This window comes from Trichoderma virens (genome assembly GCF_000170995.1).
Source record: "Trichoderma virens Gv29-8 chromosome Unknown TRIVIscaffold_6, whole genome shotgun sequence".
NCBI classification, from domain to species: domain Eukaryota; kingdom Fungi; phylum Ascomycota; class Sordariomycetes; order Hypocreales; family Hypocreaceae; genus Trichoderma; species Trichoderma virens.
This window is the reverse complement of record NW_014013743.1, coordinates 1,336,882-1,358,411: the sequence shown is the minus strand read 5'-3', so window position 1 is coordinate 1,358,411 and position 21,530 is coordinate 1,336,882. Positions and strand designations below refer to the sequence as shown.

Genomic DNA, 21,530 nt, shown 5'->3' with positions numbered 1-21,530 from the left:
ATATGGAGATACTGCATCTACCATCGCGCGCCACGGATGTTTCTGGCCATTGCCTATGCCCTTGTAACATGGCATTTGGGCGTGTTACAGGGCATCATAAATTATTCTTGGCCTCCATGAATCGTATTAGAGTAAGTAAAAGGCTTGTGGAACCAATGACGAGAAGAGTCAACCATTCCCAGAAACTTCCTTGGCGCGCGTAGGTATTACTTCTATTATCTTCATATAAACACCACCAAGTAGCTTATAGAATATCGCCGAGAGGTTTGACGGCTGCTCATCGGTATTTCGGGGCACCATGATTATGAGTTTAATGCCTACAAAACAGATAGAGTGGCACTATGCTATCGAATGAAAATACCGCGGACGCTCTGCTACGATGGCGATCCGTTCCAGTCGCTACTCCAAATGAAAGTACCGCACCGCCACTCAGAGCCGCGTTCTTTTTCGCCAGAGGGGCCTAGTGGTCGGGCACAAATGTAGAATGACCGTCCTGTATGTAGCAAGCGTCAGCCACCGGCTTGTCTGCGCACGTGGTAGATATGATTGTGTCCACACAAACGAGAAGGGAGAGGGCGTGTCTCCATCATTGGATCTAGCAACCAACAACCTTTGCTAAGGTAGAGGTGTGTGGAGAGCAAACAGAGCCAACAAATAAAGGGAGCAAAAGCAGAAAGCATAAAAATAGCTCGCCAATGCTAGAGCCACTCGCAAGAGAATGGAGGATATAGGGGGCAGAAAACAAGGAAAGTGAAGAGAAAAGGAAAAAAACAAAAGAACTGAACATACCACAGTTCACTCCTGGCCTCTTAGTGGTGAGGCTGATGCAGGGTTCATTATGCTCACATCGGGGAAGCATCCGTTTTCCGAGAAGTTTCGACCAGGATTCCTTTGCTTGAATCGGATCAAATACCCTGTCAGCTTCCACAGAATGGGTGGGGCCTTCAAGAGCTGGCTTCGCCGGAAACACTGAATCCGGCAAGCCCTCTATCCAATCACCACCGCTTCTCTCTAGCGGCAGATTGTCAACAGGGGAAGCTAGCTGGGCCTGGTGTGACAACGGGGGCTCAGAGGGTTGCGTTGTTGTTTGCTTGCAAGAAAATGGGGCGCTGGCGTTGGCGTTGGCACTCGTGGTGGTGTCGCTGTCTCTTCTCCCTACCACCCGGTTAGTAGATGAGGGCTGAAAAAAGCCCTGTAGAGTCTTTTGCCCTTTTGTGCCAGCGCGAGAGCTTCTGGCATTCTTCCTTTCCGCGGCGCCCAGATTAGCGTGAGTGCCAGTGTCAACCACTTTGTTTCGCTTCGGAGAGGGTGGACGAGAGCGATCGATGGACCCCGCAGCACGTTTTGTGGATGGCGCCTCTGGTCTCAACCCAGTTAAGGATTGTGAACTTGCGGAGTGGCTAGCGCCGCTCATTCCGAGCCTATGATCAGCGACGCTCGTCTTCGTGTTGGCACCAGGCTGCTCCAAGCGTGCCAAGTCGTCTCCTTCCGGGGTAGACTCTGTAGCGCTGGAAGGCGCCAATGACGATGACTGGCTCGACAGCTTAGCGCCAGCTTTCTTCGTGAACATATCCCGGATGCTCTGTCGCCGGTCAAACTCAGGAATCAACTTGGCTGATAAAGGCAAGACGTCCTTCGGGTGCCATTCCCGGAGGCGTCGACCGTCTCTGTCAACCATGCCAGGTGGGTTGACGAGGTTCAACAACGGCACCTTTTCGCTGCCAGTCGTCACGACATCAGCTAGTGTGGCAAATACTGGACAGTGATCGGATCCCATTAAGCCCTCCTGAATGTTAGCTTCTGTGACCCAGTCTCTCAGCCCATGGCTGCAGAGCACGTAGTCGATGCGGCTGCCGTTGTTGGCTGGTCGTGTGTTTCGTTTTGTGTCCCAACATGTGTTCATACCCTCTCGTGCGGGGTGGAATTCTCTGCATAGATCCCACAGCACAGGCTGCTCCCGTCCTTCATCGCGATCTCCTTGCACCGTGCCTCCGTAGACCAGATGGTTGAAGAGGCGGCGTGAGGGTAAGTTCATCCACTCCTCCATGCTCAGACCTTCTTTTCGAAGGTTCTCGACAACGTTGGTGGAGTCGGCCGCGGAGCGACTCACGTTCAGATCCCCCACCAAAACCACCTGCTTGCCCTCGGCAACCAAGTTTCGCACCCTAGCATCGAGGGCCTGCAGAAACTCCATGCGGAATTCCACCCTTGACTCATCGCGGTTAGCTGGACTGTAAACACCCAAGAGTACGAAGGCAGGAAATTCGAGAATAACACATCTTCCTTCGGAGTCCAATAGCAATTCGTCAATATTTCCTGGAAGTTGCTCCGGTCTTGGGTAGCCTCCAATCTGTTGGTCTTTGGGTAGATTCCGGAACTGTGTCGAAGATTTAGGGGGGCAGAGCACACCCAAGATTCCTTCTTCTGCCCTGATGGGCGCACAGGTGGCATTTCGCGTGTATATGGCAACGCCAGAGTATCCTTTGGTGTATCGTGTTAATTGCTGCTGCTCCTGTGGACACGGGGACGGTCTTGAGTCAAATGTAGTTACCTTTCTTGTGCCTGGGCAGACTAAAGTATACGTCCCACCCAGGAACCAAAACCATATCATCTGTCAAGTCTTTTCGCTGAATCTTGGTCTCCTGCATCACGACAATGTCGGCTTCGAGAATATCGAACATAGCCTAAGGGATGAGCTGTCAGTAACGGATCGGCCTTGACCAGAGCGCCTTACGGACCTGAAAAGTACGCTTTTCTCTCCATGGCTGATACCCGAATGGATTTCTGTAATTGTTTTAGTCTATATACTCGCCGCAGACTTTGCGAAGAAGGGTGAGACAAACCTAATGCCGTTGACTTGAAACTATGTCAGCGTATGGGCTGCTGTCAACGGGTGATTATACATCCTTACCATTCCATGTTGTAATACGAAACCCCATTGTATCTCTAAATATCGTCCAAGTTGAGAACTCTATCACAATCTAACAGCTCTTCCACGACTTGCTGCAACGAGAACATCCCGCTTCAATGCGCCGAACTGATTGAGGAGATTCTAAGGCCGGAGAATGCGGTTGAGAGAGGGAATCCGTGTGTGTAGCTGACCACTAAGGGGCGCTCAAAAATAATCACATCGAAAGAGCTGGCACGCGTGATACAGTCGAACTGGCTCACATGCGCCTCCAAGGCACTGCATCTCAATTCGCAGAGAAGATGGATGGACGAAGCTGCCCCACGCATCGCGAGCTTACACAACCTGAGCGCGAATACGTCACGAGGTCACGTGATTACTTAAATTAACTGTGGCCTGGAGATTGAGGCATCCATGGGCTGCTCTAGCCGAGCTCCATTCGAATATGACCTGATCTCACAATCTGCACTTTATAGACTCAAGCATCGACGAATTCGAATCGCCCACGATGTTTGCCGCCCGACAGGTTACCCGCAACGCCCCGCGCTTCGCTGCGCAGCTGCGCACTCCCATGCAGCGCCGCTTTGCCAGCACCACCGAGAACCAGTTCATCGCTGAGCGCGAGCACATCAAGGAACACGCCAAGGGCACCACTGGTGAGAATTCAAGGCCCTGGTCTCCAATTGCGCTTGAGGGAAGCTTCTAACTGTGTGTCTAGAGCTCTGGAAGAAGATTTCCATCTAGTACGTTCACCGCCGGCTCTCGATTGAGCGGATTTCCATGCCGCCTTGTGATGGATGAGGGGAAAAAGCTCTGGGATGCGCCGGTTGCGTTTGGATCAAGACAAAGAAAGCTGACAAAGTCAAAGCGCCGTTGTTCCCGCGCTGGCTATCGCTGGTGCCAATGCCTACTGGCTGTGGAATGAGCACTGGGAGCACTGGAGCCATCTTCCTCCTCTGCCAGAGCGCACCGAGTATCCCTACCAGAACATCCGCACCAAGAACTACCAGTGGGGTGACGGTGACAAGGTGAGTCGTTGTCCCGCCGCTTATTCCATGGTTCGCATGCTAACTATTGCCATAGACCATCTTGTAAGTTCTTCTAGTGCTCGTCATGAAGAGCAAAGCTTTGCTGCGATCAATATCATAACGGAAAACGTGCGCTAACCATGTTGGAAAAAAGCTGGAACGAAAATGTCAACTACCACAACAAGGACAAGACCAAATAAGCTGGAATAATGGCTCCCGGAGGAAAACTGCTGGTATTTGTAGATTACCCTTTTTGGGACCGCTCTGTATATTTCTCTTGGAGCTTCAATCAATTATACTGTGGCTGAGGAGTGAGAGATTATTTTCTGGCGACTGAGCTTGAACTGCAGTGTTTTGCAATGTACATTATTCCCCTACATCCCTAGGTACCGCACACGTCCAACACTTCTCGACGTTCCCCTTTTGTGTAGGTAGGTATGAAGGCATCAAGGTGAGTTCCATACAGAAAGCCATTTCAGCACATATTGTAAAAGTGACGATGTGGAATTCAACTGTCCAGTGCCCAATGACAGCTAGCGCCACAAGTACCCAGGCAAAATTATGCTTGATATATACGGTCCGACAGTCAATTCCACAGAGAAACTTGACGTGAATTCGTAGCTGGGCTTTCATATCAAGAAGTACTAACCTAGGTACCAAGGGAGCTGGCCCGTGATTCTCCGAGAAAATTCCGCATCATGCACGAAATGCTTCGTTCCTCCCGAATCTGGCACTGCTACCCAAGATCTGATCCAGGTTACATAAGCCATTTGGGACCACCACGATACCTCAGTACTAGGTAGTAGCGCTTCACTCCTTCCAACACGTCCAGCTACGATACCTACAGGTACAGGCACCTATACTTTACTTCTCCAAACATGACCATGAAAAGAAAATAGGCCAGAGACGCTTTTTAATCTATCCATCTCTGATTTGCTCTCCCTTCTTCAGCGTTCACGCGAAATCCCACACGCTAAGCTGCTGGCTACCTACCTTAGTAGCTATAATATGGAGAGGCCTTGAGCTCTCCGTGCTGGGCTTTTTAATTACCGTTTTACTGGCTGGCCGTCGCTTGATTCCCAGTGTTTGCCTCTGGATTGGGTGTCTCAAGATTTAGCATGTCGCGGTATCTCACGCCGGCCAAGGTTGGCCTTCTCGTTCTGGTCGAGCTTTACGTTGAAGAGGCGATCCCTGGTGATGCAGTCGTGCCTGTCCTGTCATTCATTGCATCTCATCTAACAGGCTACGATCCAAATGGGCCTTCTACAAGCCAGGCGATGAGGTGGGCAAAGGCTGAGCGCGCCGTTAGTCTGGTCATCTCCATCAAAGACTTTGAAAAGCTTCTCAGCAGTTACCCATTCTTGATGAGCTTACCCGGGAAGAGACTATGGGACCAGTTCCTCAATAAGCTGTGGGGAATCGATTCGCTCCATGCGCTTGAAGAATTCTTCGAGCATCTTTCGTCGACCTTGCCCAAGACAAAGGAAGAGCTTCGGAAAGAAGGATTAGACCCCGATGAGCCAGAGCCCGGCATCAAGCTATCTCACAACTCTCCTCTTGGTGCTTTCGTCCGCAGAGCCCGCCTTGAATACCAACGTCTGCAGTTCCATGACTGTACAGAGCTATGGAAGGACTTTGTCCGCTATCGACAGCCAACATCTCACTACCAGAAACGTAAGAATCCGGACTTTGGCAGATACAGCTTCGACAATGTGCTGCTGCGCGGCGAGTTGGAGGACTGGGACGTTGACAAAGTTGCGAGCTTGGCATCAGTAGCATATGGGGACATGCTGGCGGGTGATCGCACTGGAACTCTGCCTGTCAGCCTAGAAGACGTGGAAAACTTGCTAGACTTTCAGATTGAGCAGATGCAGAGTAAGTCTGCCATCAAGGAAACCATTCCGCTCATCTCATTGTCATATGTGTTCGCTAACAGTCAAGTATGTAGAGTACGGCAACAGAATACCTCTAGAGATTCGGCACCAGTTTCACGACCTCCTTAACGATACTTTCATGATCCCAAGTCTCACACACTATATCACGTAAGTCTGCGCACTGCCCTGACTTCCCGTCGACGGATGGTGTGCTGATATCCGGATTCAGCTTCCTTGACGCTTGGAGAGCCGGAGATTATCCAACGGCATTCGACTTTCTGCACCGGTATTTCGACTACACAATGCATCATCGTGATCGTCTCTTTTACCAGTACGCGCTGATGAACTTGGCTGTTTTGCAAGCCGATTTTGGCTGTTATAAGGAAGCCATGACGGCGATGCTCGAGACAGTAGCCACGGCGAGAGAAAACCGAGATATGACTTGCCTCAATTTCTCCCTGAATTGGCTATTCCACTTTGGACAGGCACATCCAGATCTCATCCGTGACCTCCAGTCGGACAACTTGCTCGGCACGGGGAAGGAAACACTGGCCTTCCTCCGAGTCAAGGCTAGAGAAGCTGGGATGTGGACACTCTGGAGTTCTGTGCTGCTTAGCGAGGCAAAACTTTGTCTTATCAATGGCGACAGCATTGCAACCACTTTTGAGCACATGGTACGAAGTTCACAGATCATCGTGGAGAAAAATATGAAGGGCATGTTTGGGGCGCACCTTGGTTTGTCCTCGTCGCTCTGGGGTAGGCTCGGCCTGGGTCATCTCGCCGCCGCCTCGTGTGAGATCTTTTTGCGGTGCCACACATACCATTCCATGTTCGATGATGAGCTCAAGATGATAAGTCGGTTTTCACTTGCGCTTCTAGAGCAAGGGAAATACGGCGAGGCCATGGAAATCCTCGACAAGGCCGACGAAAACTCGTTGCGCTCGTGGAAGCCCAGCCAGTATTGGTATAAGTACAGAGGGATTATACGGCTCAGAAGAGATTTACACCGCAACAACCTGGATGGTGCGGAGCAGCTATTGGATCAGTTTCTCCAATCTAAAGGCGATGATTTCGAACCTGACCTAGCATTCGTAATCGACACCGCGCATATAGACTACTTGACACGCCGTGGAGACTTGTCATCAGCCTCCGACAAAGTAGACAAGCTGATATCGGAGCTCCAAGATGAGAATAGGGACATATGCCTACGCGTAAAGGCACTTCTTATCAAAGTTTCGCTCTTAGATCATTGTGGGCGGCCTCAGCGTGCGTTTTCAATTGCCCTCCGGGCGGCAAACCTGTCTCTGCGAGCGCGGCTGATATCTCTGCTCTGGGCCGCAATCGGCGCGATATCCAATATCCTGGTATCCATGGGCGAGTTCGAAGCTGCCACACAGCTTCTCACCGCCATATTACCGCGGAGCCTGGAATGTGAATCTCCGGCTCTCACAGCCAAACTATACGCTTACCTTGCTGATGCCAATATGGGGCTGGCGGGCCAGTCCGAGAGCGAAGCCAAGGCTAGCGAAGATGGAGAAGCCCCAGGACGAAACCAGGACGCCAGAGAAAGTGAGGCGTCCAAGGCAGCTATCAAGCGACGCGATGAGTATTTGAATAGAGCGGCAATGGCAGTACAGAGGGCATTTGATGAGTATTCCAGTATTGAAGATATCACCAGCCAATGTGAGATGATGGCGAAGAAGGCTGTAATCATGAAAGTGTTGGGAGATATGGCCCTAGCTGCGGATTACGCTTCGGCATATGTTGAGCTCAAGAAGAAGGCTGAGTCACTGGGCTTACATAGGGGAGAAACCGGATAGCATCCTAAGAAGCAGAGGCCAACCACCTACCTAGTAGCAGTCGGGGCCAAAGGAAACTACAACCTGTACCTCGAGGTACCTTATCACTACCTAGTACATAATCTCAGTGTGGGAATACAATTTGAGTATTGGAAAAGTAAACCACTGATACGAAATCGTATCCTCTATGGATAATAAGATGACGAAATACACAGTTATATCACTGAAATGACTGGCCCGTAAAAGCAACTGTCAGGATATCAGGACTACCTTGGATAAAGTTGTAAGGTTCAATAAGCTCGCAGACAAAAAGGGGGCCGCTTTCTATTCCTCCTGGTAGGAGATCTTGCGCATTTCGCCAAGACGGTGTCTTGCTGAGGCAAGCGCGTTTTCCAGTTGCAAGATCTCAACCTGTAAAAGCAAGGCAAAGAGTCGCTCTGGTTAGCTTGTTTCCATCAGTGTTATGGGGGGGAATAAGAGTTGCGACTTACCTGTTGCTCCATCTCGCGAACCTTGAACTCGTGTGCTCCAAGTTTGGAGTAATCCACCTGATCCTCCTCCTGGCTTCGCTCACGAATCATGGCCTGAACTTGGCGCACCAGCGATCGGCATGCTGCTCCAACAGCTTTGCTAGCCTGTTCCAGATGATCCTGGCTCTTAGACATGAAGCCAGCCTTGACTCGGCTGGCTGCCACCAACTGGGCCGTCGACGCTGCGACATCGTTGGATGCCACAATCAGCTGCTCTGGACTGTTTCGGTTAGACAGCACTCCGTCCGCCGTCTCGATGAGCGTGTTGGTTGACGATGCTACCGCTTTAGCCGCCGAGATGAGGCCCTCCGTCCACCTGTTATTCTTCTTGTAAAAGGCCGTTCGCGACGATGAGCCTCGTCCGGCTTGAACAATCTCCTGTTGTGTCGCCGTTGCCGCGCGAATGAGCTCCGCAATGGCCGTTGTGATGGCTGTCGCAGCATCCAAGATTGAATCATGCACTCTGACCTCGTACGTCGTGTATCCATCACGAGGCTTGTTCTTCAGTTTAGCGAGGCGAGCAGCCGCCGCTGCGATGGCGTCAGCCGCTTTACTCAACTCCGAGTCAACCAGGTCTCCCAAGTCTCCCTTGTTGTTCATCAGCTTTCCAAAGCCCGGGGCAAGGCCCTCGACCAGCTTGTTGAGCTTTTGCAGTTTCATCTGCACATCGTTGTTGCTATTGATGACGACGTCTGTCTTTTGCAGTGGCTCCATCCCTTCGAGGCGGAAGCTCTGTAGGCCTCTGAAAAACTGCACCGTAGATTGAGCCGCTTGCCTTGCGCCTTGCATCAGTGAGTCTGTCTTTTTGTCATCCGTCGCCAAGCGCACCACACCCTTTGTATTGCTGCACACATCGGCAACAGCTCCAGAAAAGACGTTGATAGCCTTGATCAGCTCTGAGTGTGTGCTATTGGGCCCGTCAGCGATGAAGTTGTTGAAAGCCGTGGCAAACTCCATTGCACTCCCAGACGCCTTCTCAATCTGAGACAGGACATATGACGGCGATGCATTCTGGTTGCCTGCTTGCATGGACGAATCCAACTCGTAGAGAGCGTCATCCACCCGCGAGACACCAGCCTGTAGTACCGAATCGATAATGTCGTTGATCTTGTCCAAGTTTGATAGGATCAGCGCGTCGATTTGTCCGTCCAGTGCATGGTCCGTCTCTCCCTGATTCTGTTTCAGCTCGTTCAACTCTATGAGCGTCTGGTCCATCCCCGCTTTATACACCTCAAGCTCTTCTTCTTTGTCGCGCAGGAGTTGCTCGAGATCGGAATCGCCCTCGCGAATTTTGCTTTGCGCCTCCTCCAACGCCCGCGACTTGTTTCGCAGTGCCTCTTCCAAGTCGCTCATCTCACGGTTGTACTTGGAGAGCATCGTGGACAGCTCATTGCCCTTGCTACGCTCAAGGTTGTCCGCCCGATCTTGTGCCAAGCGTAGCTCTCGCTTGAGCTTCTCTACCTCATCCTTGCTGCTTCCACTGGCCCGATCCTTATCGTGAAGAGCTCGGTCGCGCTCTCGGATCATGTCGGCTAGCTCAAGATTCTTCGTCTTAATCTCGCGCTCCAACTTTTCGCGCTTTTCGATTGCTTCCTGAGCACTTGCCGCCTTCAGTTGTACCGCCTTGAATCTTTGTAGCAGGTCCAAGTGTTCATGCCGAAGCTGAGAGTACAGCTTTGCGAGGGACTCATATTTGGACCTCCAAGTATTGACTTGCTCTTGTAGCGCTTTGATTTGGTCATCCTTGCTACTCATCTGGTGTCCATAGCTATTTTGAATTTGCAACAACTCGCCCTCAAGCGCCTTGACACGCTGGTCGTACTGCTGCAGCATCAGCTGGTCACGTTCGTATTGGGCTCGGGCATTGAGATTCTCTCGTTCGAGTTCGGCCAGGCGACCCTGAGTTTGCCACTGCGCTTGTTGTGCGAGAAGAGCCTCCTGTTCACGCTGTTGTTGTTCCATCAAACGTCGTTGTTGCTCTTCGAACTCGCGCTGGGCTTGCTGCTGCGCCTGCTGCTGCGCCAATATAGCAGCCCGTTGTCGCTCTTCAAGAACTCGCTGTTGCTCCTCGTATTCGCGGTTTTGACGATCCAGCTCGCCCTTCCAAAATTCGGATATTTCATCTGGCTCATCTGACTTAGGAGCTGGTGCGGGGGATGGCTGGCGCTCGATTTCTTGCTTTGGTCTGGCGGGCAGGGCCGGGGCATCATCATCAGTAGCAAGGAGATTGGGCGGATCTTGAGGCAATTTGGGGATTGTGATGAGGCTTGTCAGATATCGAAGATTAGAGCATTCGTAGTAGAATTTGACCAGGCGATAATGCTGAGCGTCGTATCTTTGACGGAGGGGCTGCAGTGCATCATCGTCACCAGTGACTATTGCGTCCGTCCAGGTCAGTGCTCGTTCTCAGTAGTACGTGTTCTTTACTCACTCGAGTGCATGGCGCGCAGCATGCTAGTAATGAACTTGTAAATGCCATAGCTCTCCTGAACCAATGGCACCAGGGCTGCAATTCGACACTCGTTGTTTCCAACATTTCTAAAATGCGAAAAGATCAATTTTTGAAACTGCTCTATCTTGTCTTGCAGCACCATCAGGTCGGAGATGGTTTCATATCCCTCGTTCGGATCATTGATGGCCTTGAGGCTGAGGTACTCTTCATACTCAAATGTGCCGTTAAACTCCGGGTGTTGATGGTGAAAGGACAGCTTCGCGAGGAGATAGTATACGTATTCGCGGATCAAGGGCCCATATCCACGAACTCCCTCTCCGCTCATTCCGCGATTCAAGGAATCAATCCAGCCGCGGTTGGCCATTGCCTCCTTCAGAGCCGAAGGATGGCCCTCCTGCAAAACTTTGTGGACGGTTATCAGAGCTTTGAATGTCTGGACCTCGTCGGCAAGAATGGGTTGGCTGCATGTAGATAGGTACCCTAGTTAGCACAAGCTCTTGGAAACCGAAAGAGTCTTGAGTCAACCTACACCTTCATAGCAGCCCAGAAGGGTTGCGAGGATCGGTGATCCCAGGTATAGACAATACATGCTCGCACATGTTTGCGCTTGGGAGAGATTTCATCGGGGTTGGTAGCCTTCTTGATGCTGACGGCAAGCTCCTGATCGGTTCTAGTTGATTTGACAAACACAAATAAGCAGGCGTCGTCTTAAGCAGGTGGAGGAAAAGGCTCGACGAACTTTGTATGCTCGGTCGTGCGTATGGAGGCCATGATGGGCGTAATACAGCTCAACAAGCTCGGCGGCGGAGCTTGGATAGGAGGCACACGATGGAGGAATCGCAAGGGCGCGCACTCGAGGCGCAACAGACAAAAGAATCGAGGCCGGCGAGATGAGAACGTGCACTGCTATTGGACAGCTGGGCAGTCCCTGGTCAAAAGGATTACAGCCCAATCCTCAGCACACAAAGAAAGAGACAGAACTATCGCCAGTCCGGAATGATGGGAAGGCGAATGCGATTGAAGCTGCGGACAGGCGAGCATCGTCACCATGTGGGGCTTAGCGGGCCATTAATTACCTGGGCGAAGCGGTGTTAAAATAATCCGGTGTCTTTCATCGATATCAGGAGGCCGAGAGCTTTTGCTTCAAATTACATAATCCGTCCATAAGATTTAGTTCCTCCAGGGTAATTAATGATCATGGCTCAGATTGGGTGTTGATAATTAGGGGGGAAATTATCAGTGATTTTCGATGGAGGTGGCAGGGCTGTATTTTGGTATTGGAAGAGAGGTATGGTGATTCTTACCTATGGAACTCAATGGCCTCAAGTACAGTATCGAGCGGCAGCGATGGTGAATTAGTAGGTAGGTACATTCAAGCCTTTGTTCTCTCTTTGCCAAATTTGTAAAAATCCGGCCACTGCAGTTACTCATATTGTTGTACATGGTTACCATAGGTACCTACCTACCTAGGTAGGTAGTAGCCAAAATGCAATGAGAACATTACCAAGGCGTTGCCATTTGTATGCCACATCTCCCACTATGGCACTATACTATTCTCCATAAAGATCACGATGCGATTCAACGAACGAGCATCTACTGCGAACCCACGGATTCAGATGCTTACCCAGGTAGGAGACCGAGAGTCGAGTCAACATGAAGAAGGGGTACTTATATGTTCTGATGAGCAGATGGCTTACATAGCCAGCGTCCAGCTCAAAAGTCTTCAAAATTTGCAGCTCTCACTGGAAAGGGACTAATCATCATAAAATCACTAATTGTATTTGGTCATGTCTTCAGCCTCAGTTCCCATTGTGTCTAAAACCAGCCTGTTACCACGGGATAATGGGAGACACTGCACAGGTTGTACAAATTATATGGATACTCGACTCTTCCAAGAGGGGTATTCACGGAGAATAGATGCACTCTTTGTCGATGTCATATTGTCTCATTTGCTATGAACATCAAATAAAAAAAATGCAGACCTTGGTCACATGCTGAGTTCTTTTCCATCCGAACGCAACACCATAAGAAAAACCGAAGCAAGCACCACACCGACCAATTCCCTTAGATAGTAGTTTCGTATGCCAGAGGAACAACGGTCTCGGGAGGGTTGTCAGTCAGAGAGACCGTGGTGGCTTCTCGGGGAAGAGCAGGCTGTCGCTTAACCTGGACAGTCACGCCATCGGCTCTGGCCTGCTTCTTGGCCGCCGCGTTCGCCTTGACTCGCTTGATGAAGTCCTCACGGGATCGAGAGGGCTGGATGTGCTCGATTCGGACGTTGATGCGCTTCTCGATGTAGCGGTGCTTGACCTTCTTGTAGATGATGATACCGACGGCGCTCTTGGTGACGTTGTAGATAACGCCAGTCTTGCCGTGGTAGACCTTGTAGGGCATGCTGTGCAAAAGGTGTTAGTTTTCCTCATGAATCCTGCCATGTCCAAACTCCAAAGTACAAGGCTTCCTTACCCCTTCTGCACGGCACCGTTGGCCTTGATGTCGACAATATCACCGACGCTGGACAATTGTTAGTCGATTTGATTTTCGAGCACCAAAGATTTTCGGGCTGGACTCACTGGTACACCTTCAGGTAGGTGTTCAGGGCGATCATGCCCTTGCGGCGGAAGTCCCTGCTGAAGGCATACTGCGTACTTGTTAGCAACGATGTTTTCACATCACCACTTCATTGCAGAGAGGATAGACCAACTCGAGTGCCCGCTCGCTTTCCGTAAGAGTGACCCATCGCGCCTTAATTGCCGTCGATATTCGTTCGAGGATTGACGAGGATGGAGGTGAAGCTTTGCTAATTTGGCGTGGTGAAATTACGCACGGCGTGTGGAAGCGAATATGCTTAGATAATCCACTTAATTTTTTTTTCCGCCGTGGTGATAGGGCAGGATTGTGGGATTTGGCGGACATGCCACATGCAGCCCGGCTTAGGGCTCGCTGCTAGGGATCACGTGCGTAATTTTTCGGCGCCAAATTTCCTATCCACACAACCTTGACGATTTTCGAGATCACCTGCGCAAAAGTTCACCAGCAGCCACCACTCCAGGAAGCAAGTCAAGTGAGTCTGAGATTCTCAATTCTGGCGATTCAAGTCACAATCTCTGACCGTATACAGAATGGCCCCTCGTGCGCATTCCAAGACCTCGCGTGTCCCTCGTCGACCCTTCGAGTCTGCTCGTCTGTCAGTATCACCGGCCACTGAACTAGAGCATGGCTCTGTTTAAGTCGATAGTGACAAGGAAACTGACATGTTTTCATCAGGGACTCGGAGCTGAAGCTCGTCGGTGAATATGGCCTGCGCAACAAGCGTGAGGTCTGGCGAGTCGGTTTGACTCTGTCCAAGATCCGTCGTGCTGCCCGGTAAGTCGTCGCTATGGCCACCTCGCAGCGTTTCGATAGCTAATGGCCAATTCCTTGCAGTCAGCTTCTTACCCTCGACGAGAAGGACCCCAAGCGACTTTTCGAAGGCAACGCCCTGATTCGCCGTCTCGTCCGTGTCGGTGTTCTCGACGAGTCTCGCATGAAGCTCGATTACGTGCTGGCCCTGAAGATTGAGGATTTCTTGGAGCGCCGCCTGCAGACCTGCGTCTACAAGCTTGGCCTCGCCAAGTCCATTCACCACGCCCGTGTTCTGATTCGCCAGCGCCACATCCGTGTCGGCAAGCAGATCGTCAATGTTCCCTCCTTCATTGTCCGTCTCGACTCCCAGAAGCACATTGACTTCGCCTTGACCTCACCATTTGGCAGCGGCCGTGCTGGTCGTGTCCGCAGAAAGAAGGCCAAGGCCGCCGAGAAGGGCGAGGATGGCGAGGAGGAGGAGGATGACGAGTAGATGCATCATAAGTGTGCTAATGACTCTCCTGCATACGAAGCTGGTGACTGAAGGATATCACAAGCAGGAAAAAAAGGTTTCTCTTCCTAGCTTTCGGCGTTGGCCAAAGGATACAATGGAATGATTTAAAAAAAAAAAACTTGAAACGTAATTGCCACTGGGATTGGACATGATTTTTGTAAACAAGGAATGCTGCGCCTGTTGTGAATGAAGTGCATGATACCAATGTCCATAAAGTTCCCTTGTAGTACTGGCTTAAGGAGCATGTGTAGACAGAATACCGCTAATCATGAGAATGACTTTATGTACAGAGTGATATCCATCAGCTTAAGAGCTCGTCCTTGCCCAACAGGTTTGCCATCGGATCCTGAGCAACGGTCCTCTTTCGGCGGTACTCATCCATTTCAGCCTCTGAAACCCCATTCATCATCTCCGCCTGCGTACGCTTCTTGGTCTTTGCACTTTGAAGCCCTGATCCTGATTCAGACTCTTCTTTCTCCGCAGACATGGGTTCAGTCTCCTGATCCAAGACAGGGGCACCGAACCGCTGGCGCTCGGCAGCCTCCCACGCTCCTTTGCCCTCCTCACCAGTACAATAACTGTTCTTGATGAACGAGTGACAACATGCGTAGCCCCATTTGAAATTTGACCACCAGCTGCCCCAAACAGATGTATGGTTATTGATCAAGGTATCTTCCATATACTTGGATTTTGCGCTCCTTAGGGGGGCTCCTTTGATAAGGCCAGCCTCATCATATTCAACAAACATTTCTGACTCTGACATGGCCATATTTCGCAATGCAGCCGGCATTGATTTATGCCCATCGCTGCCGTACTTGTCCATAAGCTTCTGTTCCCTTTCCATGCGCTTCTGCTCCGCTTCTTCCAGTTGCTTTTTGCGGAAAAAGGCACCAGCTGTGGGATTGGCTTGCAAGTGTTGTGATGTATCGCCACTTTTCTCTTGTGCTTCCCACGCGTATCTTTGCGCCTTTTCAAAGTCTCCAGCATCACCAGATGATCTCATGAAGCCTTCCTCTGCAAATAAGTCGGCTGCCTTATCTGCTGTCGCACCAGAGTTGACGAGTGCTCTGGTTTTGGGGTCATATTTCGCAGATTCAAGGTCAAGATTCAGGAGATACTTGGCGGTGTCTTCTCGTATTCTAAGCTGCCTTGTTGCCGTGCTTTGATGCTTGCTCATGTCGTTTTCTTCAGCGTATTTGTCGCCATCATCCTTCTCGTCATCGTCATCGCCATTGGTAATTTTTTTCGCTTGTTTTCGCAGATCTTCCATCTGGTTGTAGTCGTCGATAACTTTGCGATATTCTCTGGCATCGTACCCATTCCAGCGATCTCGTTTGGCATCCCAACCCAGCTTGACATCTTGAATGATTTCGTCCGCCTGAATATCCTTGCCTGTCCACTTGGCACCCTTTGCTCTTGGTCGGCTCAGGCAGTCTTTGGCTTTGTGTGTCATCGATCCACAGTTTTCGCAGGCGCCTTTTCGATACTTGGTCGCGGCCGGTCCAGCCTTCTTGCCACGGTCGTACCATTGCGACTTTTCGTTTTTCTCTTCGCGACGCTGATGCTTGAGGTAGTCATTGTCATCTCCTTCTTCGCCGGCATAGAAGGGCCGTTTGCTAATGAACGAAGGGATGTAGATGTTTTCCTCCTTCGACGCTGCGCCTGTTTCGGGTTTTCGAGGTGGCGGCATGGTTCTTGAATGGGCGATGATGAGGGAACAGGCCGATTATTTTATTCAAGCTGCAGGCTGCAAAAGAAAGAGGATGATGATTTGAGCGATGTTCGGCAGCGTGAAGAAACAGGATAAGCTGGGAGAAGTTCAAGTCATTCATTGGTCGCGAAACGAGCACCTCGAATGTCAGTAAAGCAGATTGATAGGTCGTTATCGACACGTGATCACGCGCTTGAGAGACCCCACCAATGACGCGACCTTGACACGCCTCTATCATGAACTTGTGATTAACCGCGAGGCAATTCGATCGTCCACTCTCCGGCTTTTCTCTCGAGTCGAGCGCAGTCTTATGGATTTATTCGATGAGAATGGGCTTGTTTCGCGTTCGTTTGAATTGCATTGATCATTATCAAGCTTTGCCCAGCAGACATGATCCGCCGCTTCGCAATGATGTCCAAATCCAAGGACCCCCGCCCTTGAATGCAACCAGAGTGCCCGTGATTCGGATATTTGGTTCGACCGAGTTCGGCCAGAAGGTTTGCGCTCATGTGCATGGGGTATTCCCTTATCTATATGTGGAATATGATGGCAACTTGAATCAAGATGCAGGTGAGCTTTGCGGTGTGGCGCCGGCCAAACCTGTGGCTAAAGGATACCATCGATAGTTGGAGCATTTATATACCGCTTGCACCTCTCCATCGATCATGCGCTGTCTATAAGTTACCGACGCGATCAATATGGAGACAAGGCCAAGTTTGTTGCGCGAATCACGCTGGTGAAAGGAATACCGTTCTATGGATACTCCGTTGGTTATAAATCCTTCCTCAAGATCTACATGTTCAATCCCCTTGTCATGACACGGTTGGCGGATCTGCTACAGCAAGGCGTTATTATGAAGCGAAAATTCCAGCCGTACGAAGCACATCTCCAATATCTCCTCCAATTCATGATTGACTACAACTTATACGGATGTGACTACGTCGAGTCCTCGCAGACATACTTCAGATCTCCAGTTCCTGCGCATCATGGGAATACCGCCACGTCTTCATATTTATGGAATGAACACACTATCCCCACCGCATTCGTTACGAATGAACTCACACTCCCTCGGGAAAGTTATTGCTCGCTTGAAGTCGATATCGCTGCCCAAAATATTGCCAACAGAGAAAAAGTCAAAGAACGACGGCTTCACCATGACTTTACTGAGTTTATAAATCCCCCAACTGGGGATGTCAAATTGGTCTCCAGCATGGCTGGACTTTGGAAGGCCGAGGCTCGAAGGCGCCAGCATCAAATTTTATCCAGCCAAATGTCTTTCCAGCATTTAGGATCCTCTTTTCCACGAGAAGCCCTAGTGTCGATGTCGGCGGAGCCTCGATCGTCCCAGCTGCAGGCATGGCTGCATGAGGAAGAATATCGCCGAAAGGTGGAATTCTTGATTTCCCAAGAAAGGGAGCAATGCCACCCGTCAGAGTTAAGCCTGGATACATTCTTGAGACCATCGCCGCATGGAAGCTCTGTAAAAACCGCTTTACAGTCCGTTGAAGATCTCCACCCTTCCAATTTATTGCCTATACTTGGGATTTCGCCAAGTGTAGTACAGCCAAACGAAGATCCTAGTAGCAGTATTGAGGTCGACGAAGTGAAACTTCAGCTGTCTCAAGTAGATGGAGATACCCTGCCCGCAACAGATTCGGATGGGTCCGATTTAGAGCAGGATGCTGTAGCGAAGCATCAAGATGTAGCAGTGGAAAGTGTCGATATCGTATCCCTTAAACCTCTGACGGTGCAATTCAGCAAGAAGATCGAAACTGTGAGATATACCACGCAGATCCTAGGGGTTGTCGAAAGCGGTCTCATAACCGGCCAGATTCCACGAATCCCGTTGCCATCTAGACTGATTGAAGCTGCGCAGCGCAACCAGCTCACCTATAATCAAGACCGGGGGGCTGTGGCCAGTCAAAGTATCAAAGCTACGAACAAACGGACGGCAGCATGGCCATCAGATGGCAACGTTGCCAAAAGGGCCAAGCATGGTGCTGCATCCCCGGGGAGATCTTCACCTCTTTTATCAGAGGCGGATGAATTAGGCTCTTCTTATGAAGCGCAATCTGACTTGTTAGACTCCACTAACATTTCCGAATTATCACAGCGCGATTTAAATTGGGGAGAATCCAAGGCATTCAGTCGCTCTGTGACTTATGCGATCCATCCGCCTTCTGTTGCTGATGTTACTTGGAAAAGTGAATACAACCTACCAGGTGTCATATACCAGGATGCCTTTTATAGTAATGAGAAAGATCTTTCATTACGTCGACGGGAATACGCCGGCAAGGAGTTCCAGCTTATCAGTGATACCCTGCCATTCCTGCCCGAGTTTGACCCAACGGGCAATACTTCGCCAGCCTGGAACCCTAGTGCTGAGACAGGACTCTCCTATAAGGCTCGTATGCGGCAAGATGATCAACAATTGAGGAAGCGGTGCTCGTGGAGAAGCTGGGAGATTGCGCAACCCGCGCCTTCTTATGATGAAGTTGCCGAGTGGACGATTCAGAATGGTGCAACTGGCATTCCAACAACAAAACCAAGACCAAGTCGTCCATGGCTCTCTCAAATAGACGGACCAACGCCAAAATCCAAGTACGACTTTAAATACAGCCAAAAACAGCCCTCGGCGGCCGTACCGCATGAGGCTCAATACATGAGCACGATGAGCCTCGAAATCCACGTAAATACAAGAGGGAATTTCGTTCCCAATCCCGAGGAAGACGAGATTCAGTGCATTTTTTGGCATTGGAAGGACGACGAAGCAACTGGTAACGCTACAAATGAGCTGCTAGGATCATCAAAGTCGGGGATTTTGGTCCTCTCCGTCGACGATATCCTGGCTGGGCAAATAAGAAGCGCAGTACCTGATGAAGTGGTTCAAGAGTCCTCAGAATTGGATCTTCTTAATCGAATGGTTGAGATTGTCAGATTCTACGACCCGGACATACTCACTGGTTACGAAGTCCATGGCGGTTCATGGGGTTATCTAATTGAACGGGGCAGGCTGAAGTATGATTACGACCTTTGCAATGAATTCTCAAGGATGAAGGCGCAGTCCAAGGGGCGATTTGGTAAAGAGAGTGATCAGTGGGGCTTCAACACAACCTCGACGATTCGAGTAACAGGGAGGCACATGATCAATATATGGAGGGCCATGCGTGGTGAAGTCAATCTTCTCCAGTATACCATGGAAAATGTGGTGTGGCATCTTTTACACCGTCGAATTCCACATTATTCATGGAAGTCTCTCACATCCTGGCATCGCAGTGGCAGAGCTCAGGACTTGAATAGGCTTCTGAGATACTACCGGACGCGGACCAGACTGGACCTGGAGATCCTTGAATCCAACGAGCTAATTTCGAGGACTAGCGAGCAGGCAAGGCTTCTTGGAGTGGACTTCTTCTCCGTGTTCTCCCGGGGCTCGCAGTTCAAAGTTGAATCCATCATGTTTAGGATTGCAAAACCAGAGAACTTTATGCTTGTCTCACCGAGTCGAAAGCAGGTCGGCCAACAGAACGCTCTCGAGTGTTTACCGTTGGTAATGGAGCCTCAGAGCGCCTTTTACAGCAGCCCACTGATTGTGCTTGATTTCCAAAGCCTGTACCCAAGCGTCATGATTGCGTACAATTATTGCTATTCAACTTTCTTAGGGCGGATCACAGATTGGCGCGGCAAGAGTAAAATGGGTTTCTCCGAGTACAAAAGACAAGATGGCCTTTTAAGTTTGTTGGGGGATCATATCAACATTGCGCCAAATGGAATGATGTATGTGAAAGCCGAGGTTCGGAAATCTCTACTCGCCAAAATGTTGACAGAAATCCTGGAGACGAGAATAATGGTCAAAAGCGGAATGAAACAGGACCAAGACGATAAGACTCTGCAGCAGCTGCTGAACAACAGACAACTTGCCTTGAAATTGCTCGCTAATGTGACCTATGGCTACACTTCTGCCTCGTTCTCGGGTCGAATGCCGTGCTCGGAAATTGCGGATAGTATTGTACAAACTGGTCGTGAAACACTGGAGAGAGCCACCGCTTACATTCATTCGGTGGAGCGATGGGGAGCAGAGGTGGTGTATGGAGATACCGACAGCCTTTTCATCTACCTCAAAGGGAGATCAAGAGACGAGGCATTCGCCATCGGCCAGGAGATTGCCCAGGCCATCACGGAAAGGAACCCTAAACCAATCAAGCTCAAATTCGAGAAAGTCTATCACCCTTGTGTCCTACTTGCTAAAAAGCGGTATGTTGGATACAAATACGAGACTAAGGATCAGACGACGCCCGAGTTTGATGCCAAAGGCATAGAAACCGTCCGCCGTGACGGTACTTCCGCGGAGCAGAAGATTGAAGAGAAGGCCTTGAGGCTCCTCTTTGAAACGGCGGACCTGAGCCAAATTAAAGACTACTTTCGGAAACAATGCAATAAAGTGATGCGTGGCAAGGTGTCAATTCAAGACTTCTTCTTTGCCAAAGAAGTCCGTCTCGGCTCCTACTCTGAGAATGGCCTACCGCCTGCAGGGGCACTAATCAGTGCAAGGAAGATGCTGAAGGATGCCAGAGCAGAACCGCAGTATGGCGAACGAGTCCCGTATCTGGTAATAACAGGAGCGCCAGGTGCTCGGCTCATCGATCGGTGCGTCTCGCCAGAGGAGCTACTTCGCAACCCTCACTGGCAGCTGGATGCAGACTATTATATATCCAAGAACCTGATACCTCCCCTGGAGCGAATATTCAACCTCGTTGGCGCCAACGTGAGACAGTGGTATGACACGATGCCAAAGATACGGCGTATCCACCGGACCAAAGGGCTGGGACACAAGAAACGGACATTGGAGGCATATTTGCGGTCGGTGAATTGCATGGTCTGCGGAAGAAAAATTGCCAGCACCGCGAATATGTCGCTTTGCCGGTTCTGCTATGCCAGGATACCTGCCTCGCTGCTGACTCTGCAGTCGAGATTAACGGCGGCGGAACGCAAATACGACGAAATACTACGCGTCTGCCAAGGCTGCGAGGGGGTCGGCCCTCTGGAAGAGGTTGGATGCGATAGCCATGACTGTCCCGTGTTTTGGACTCGCATGAAACTGAAGAACAAGATGCTTCATGAGCAAGCAGTAACGATACCTGTGATCCACGAGTTGAATGCCAAGATGGGGGGCCTTTCGTTGAATTGGTAACCTGGATACCCGAGACTTGAAGGAAGATGCAATATCTGTTGGTCACTGATAGAAACTGATAGAAACTGACGAAATAACTGGGATGCCACTGGATTAATGGGAAATCTATCCATTCATACTGTACTATTTGATGCTTCCCCTACCTAAACGCCAGCGCTAATTACAAAAAATGAACCATCCC

General features: G+C 50.4%; 8 protein-coding genes across 8 annotated transcripts; 4 read left to right on the top strand and 4 right to left on the bottom strand.

Annotated features, from left to right (window-relative positions):
• Window positions 1–374: 374 nt before the first annotated feature.
• TRIVIDRAFT_28020 (DNA lyase) lies at window positions 375–2,789 on the bottom strand (the record flags this gene model as incomplete). Its single annotated transcript, XM_014101267.1, has 6 exons — window positions 375–493; window positions 790–914; window positions 969–1,240; window positions 1,289–2,481; window positions 2,552–2,684; window positions 2,739–2,789. Coding segments are annotated over 6 exons (1,893 nt in total), but the record flags the coding sequence as incomplete, so codon positions are not given.
• A 588-nt stretch (window positions 2,790–3,377) lies between these two features.
• Window positions 3,378–4,351, top strand: TRIVIDRAFT_110576 (uncharacterized protein; the record flags this gene model as incomplete). Its single annotated transcript, XM_014101266.1, has 5 exons — window positions 3,378–3,564; window positions 3,627–3,651; window positions 3,777–3,936; window positions 3,992–3,999; window positions 4,091–4,351. 5 exons carry the CDS (start codon window positions 3,417–3,419, stop codon window positions 4,134–4,136), a joined length of 387 nt encoding a protein of 128 aa, XP_013956741.1.
• Window positions 4,352–5,054: 703 nt separating this feature from the next.
• Window positions 5,055–7,630, top strand: TRIVIDRAFT_54100 (uncharacterized protein; the record flags this gene model as incomplete). Its single annotated transcript, XM_014101265.1, has 4 exons — window positions 5,055–5,811; window positions 5,885–5,978; window positions 6,040–7,311; window positions 7,375–7,630. The coding sequence occupies 4 exons, from the start codon at window positions 5,055–5,057 to the stop codon at window positions 7,628–7,630; spliced, it is 2,379 nt and encodes a 792-aa protein (XP_013956740.1).
• Window positions 7,631–7,740: 110 nt separating this feature from the next.
• On the bottom strand, window positions 7,741–11,535 carry TRIVIDRAFT_179842 (uncharacterized protein; the record flags this gene model as incomplete). The annotated part of the gene is made up of 6 exons (XM_014101264.1): window positions 7,741–8,020; window positions 8,101–10,086; window positions 10,195–10,514; window positions 10,571–11,052; window positions 11,121–11,261; window positions 11,331–11,535. The coding sequence occupies 6 exons, from the start codon at window positions 11,360–11,362 to the stop codon at window positions 7,934–7,936; spliced, it is 3,048 nt and encodes a 1,015-aa protein (XP_013956739.1).
• An 815-nt stretch (window positions 11,536–12,350) lies between these two features.
• TRIVIDRAFT_84001 (uncharacterized protein) lies at window positions 12,351–13,420 on the bottom strand (the record flags this gene model as incomplete). The annotated part of the gene is made up of 4 exons (XM_014101263.1): window positions 12,351–12,986; window positions 13,058–13,105; window positions 13,165–13,232; window positions 13,296–13,420. The coding sequence occupies 4 exons, from the start codon at window positions 13,329–13,331 to the stop codon at window positions 12,656–12,658; spliced, it is 483 nt and encodes a 160-aa protein (XP_013956738.1).
• Window positions 13,421–13,669: 249 nt separating this feature from the next.
• On the top strand, window positions 13,670–14,601 carry TRIVIDRAFT_216043 (uncharacterized protein; the record flags this gene model as incomplete). The annotated part of the gene is made up of 3 exons (XM_014101262.1): window positions 13,670–13,778; window positions 13,859–13,957; window positions 14,018–14,601. The coding sequence occupies 3 exons, from the start codon at window positions 13,714–13,716 to the stop codon at window positions 14,427–14,429; spliced, it is 576 nt and encodes a 191-aa protein (XP_013956737.1).
• Window positions 14,602–14,751: 150 nt separating this feature from the next.
• Window positions 14,752–16,140, bottom strand: TRIVIDRAFT_29543 (uncharacterized protein; the record flags this gene model as incomplete). The annotated part of the gene is made up of 1 exon (XM_014101261.1): window positions 14,752–16,140. One exon carries the CDS (start codon window positions 16,138–16,140, stop codon window positions 14,752–14,754), a length of 1,389 nt encoding a protein of 462 aa, XP_013956736.1.
• Window positions 16,141–16,490: 350 nt separating this feature from the next.
• TRIVIDRAFT_191274 (uncharacterized protein) lies at window positions 16,491–21,349 on the top strand (the record flags this gene model as incomplete). Its single annotated transcript, XM_014101260.1, has 4 exons — window positions 16,491–16,731; window positions 16,788–18,240; window positions 18,310–21,018; window positions 21,058–21,349. The coding sequence occupies 4 exons, from the start codon at window positions 16,491–16,493 to the stop codon at window positions 21,347–21,349; spliced, it is 4,695 nt and encodes a 1,564-aa protein (XP_013956735.1).
• Between the last annotated feature and the right edge of the window lie 181 nt (window positions 21,350–21,530).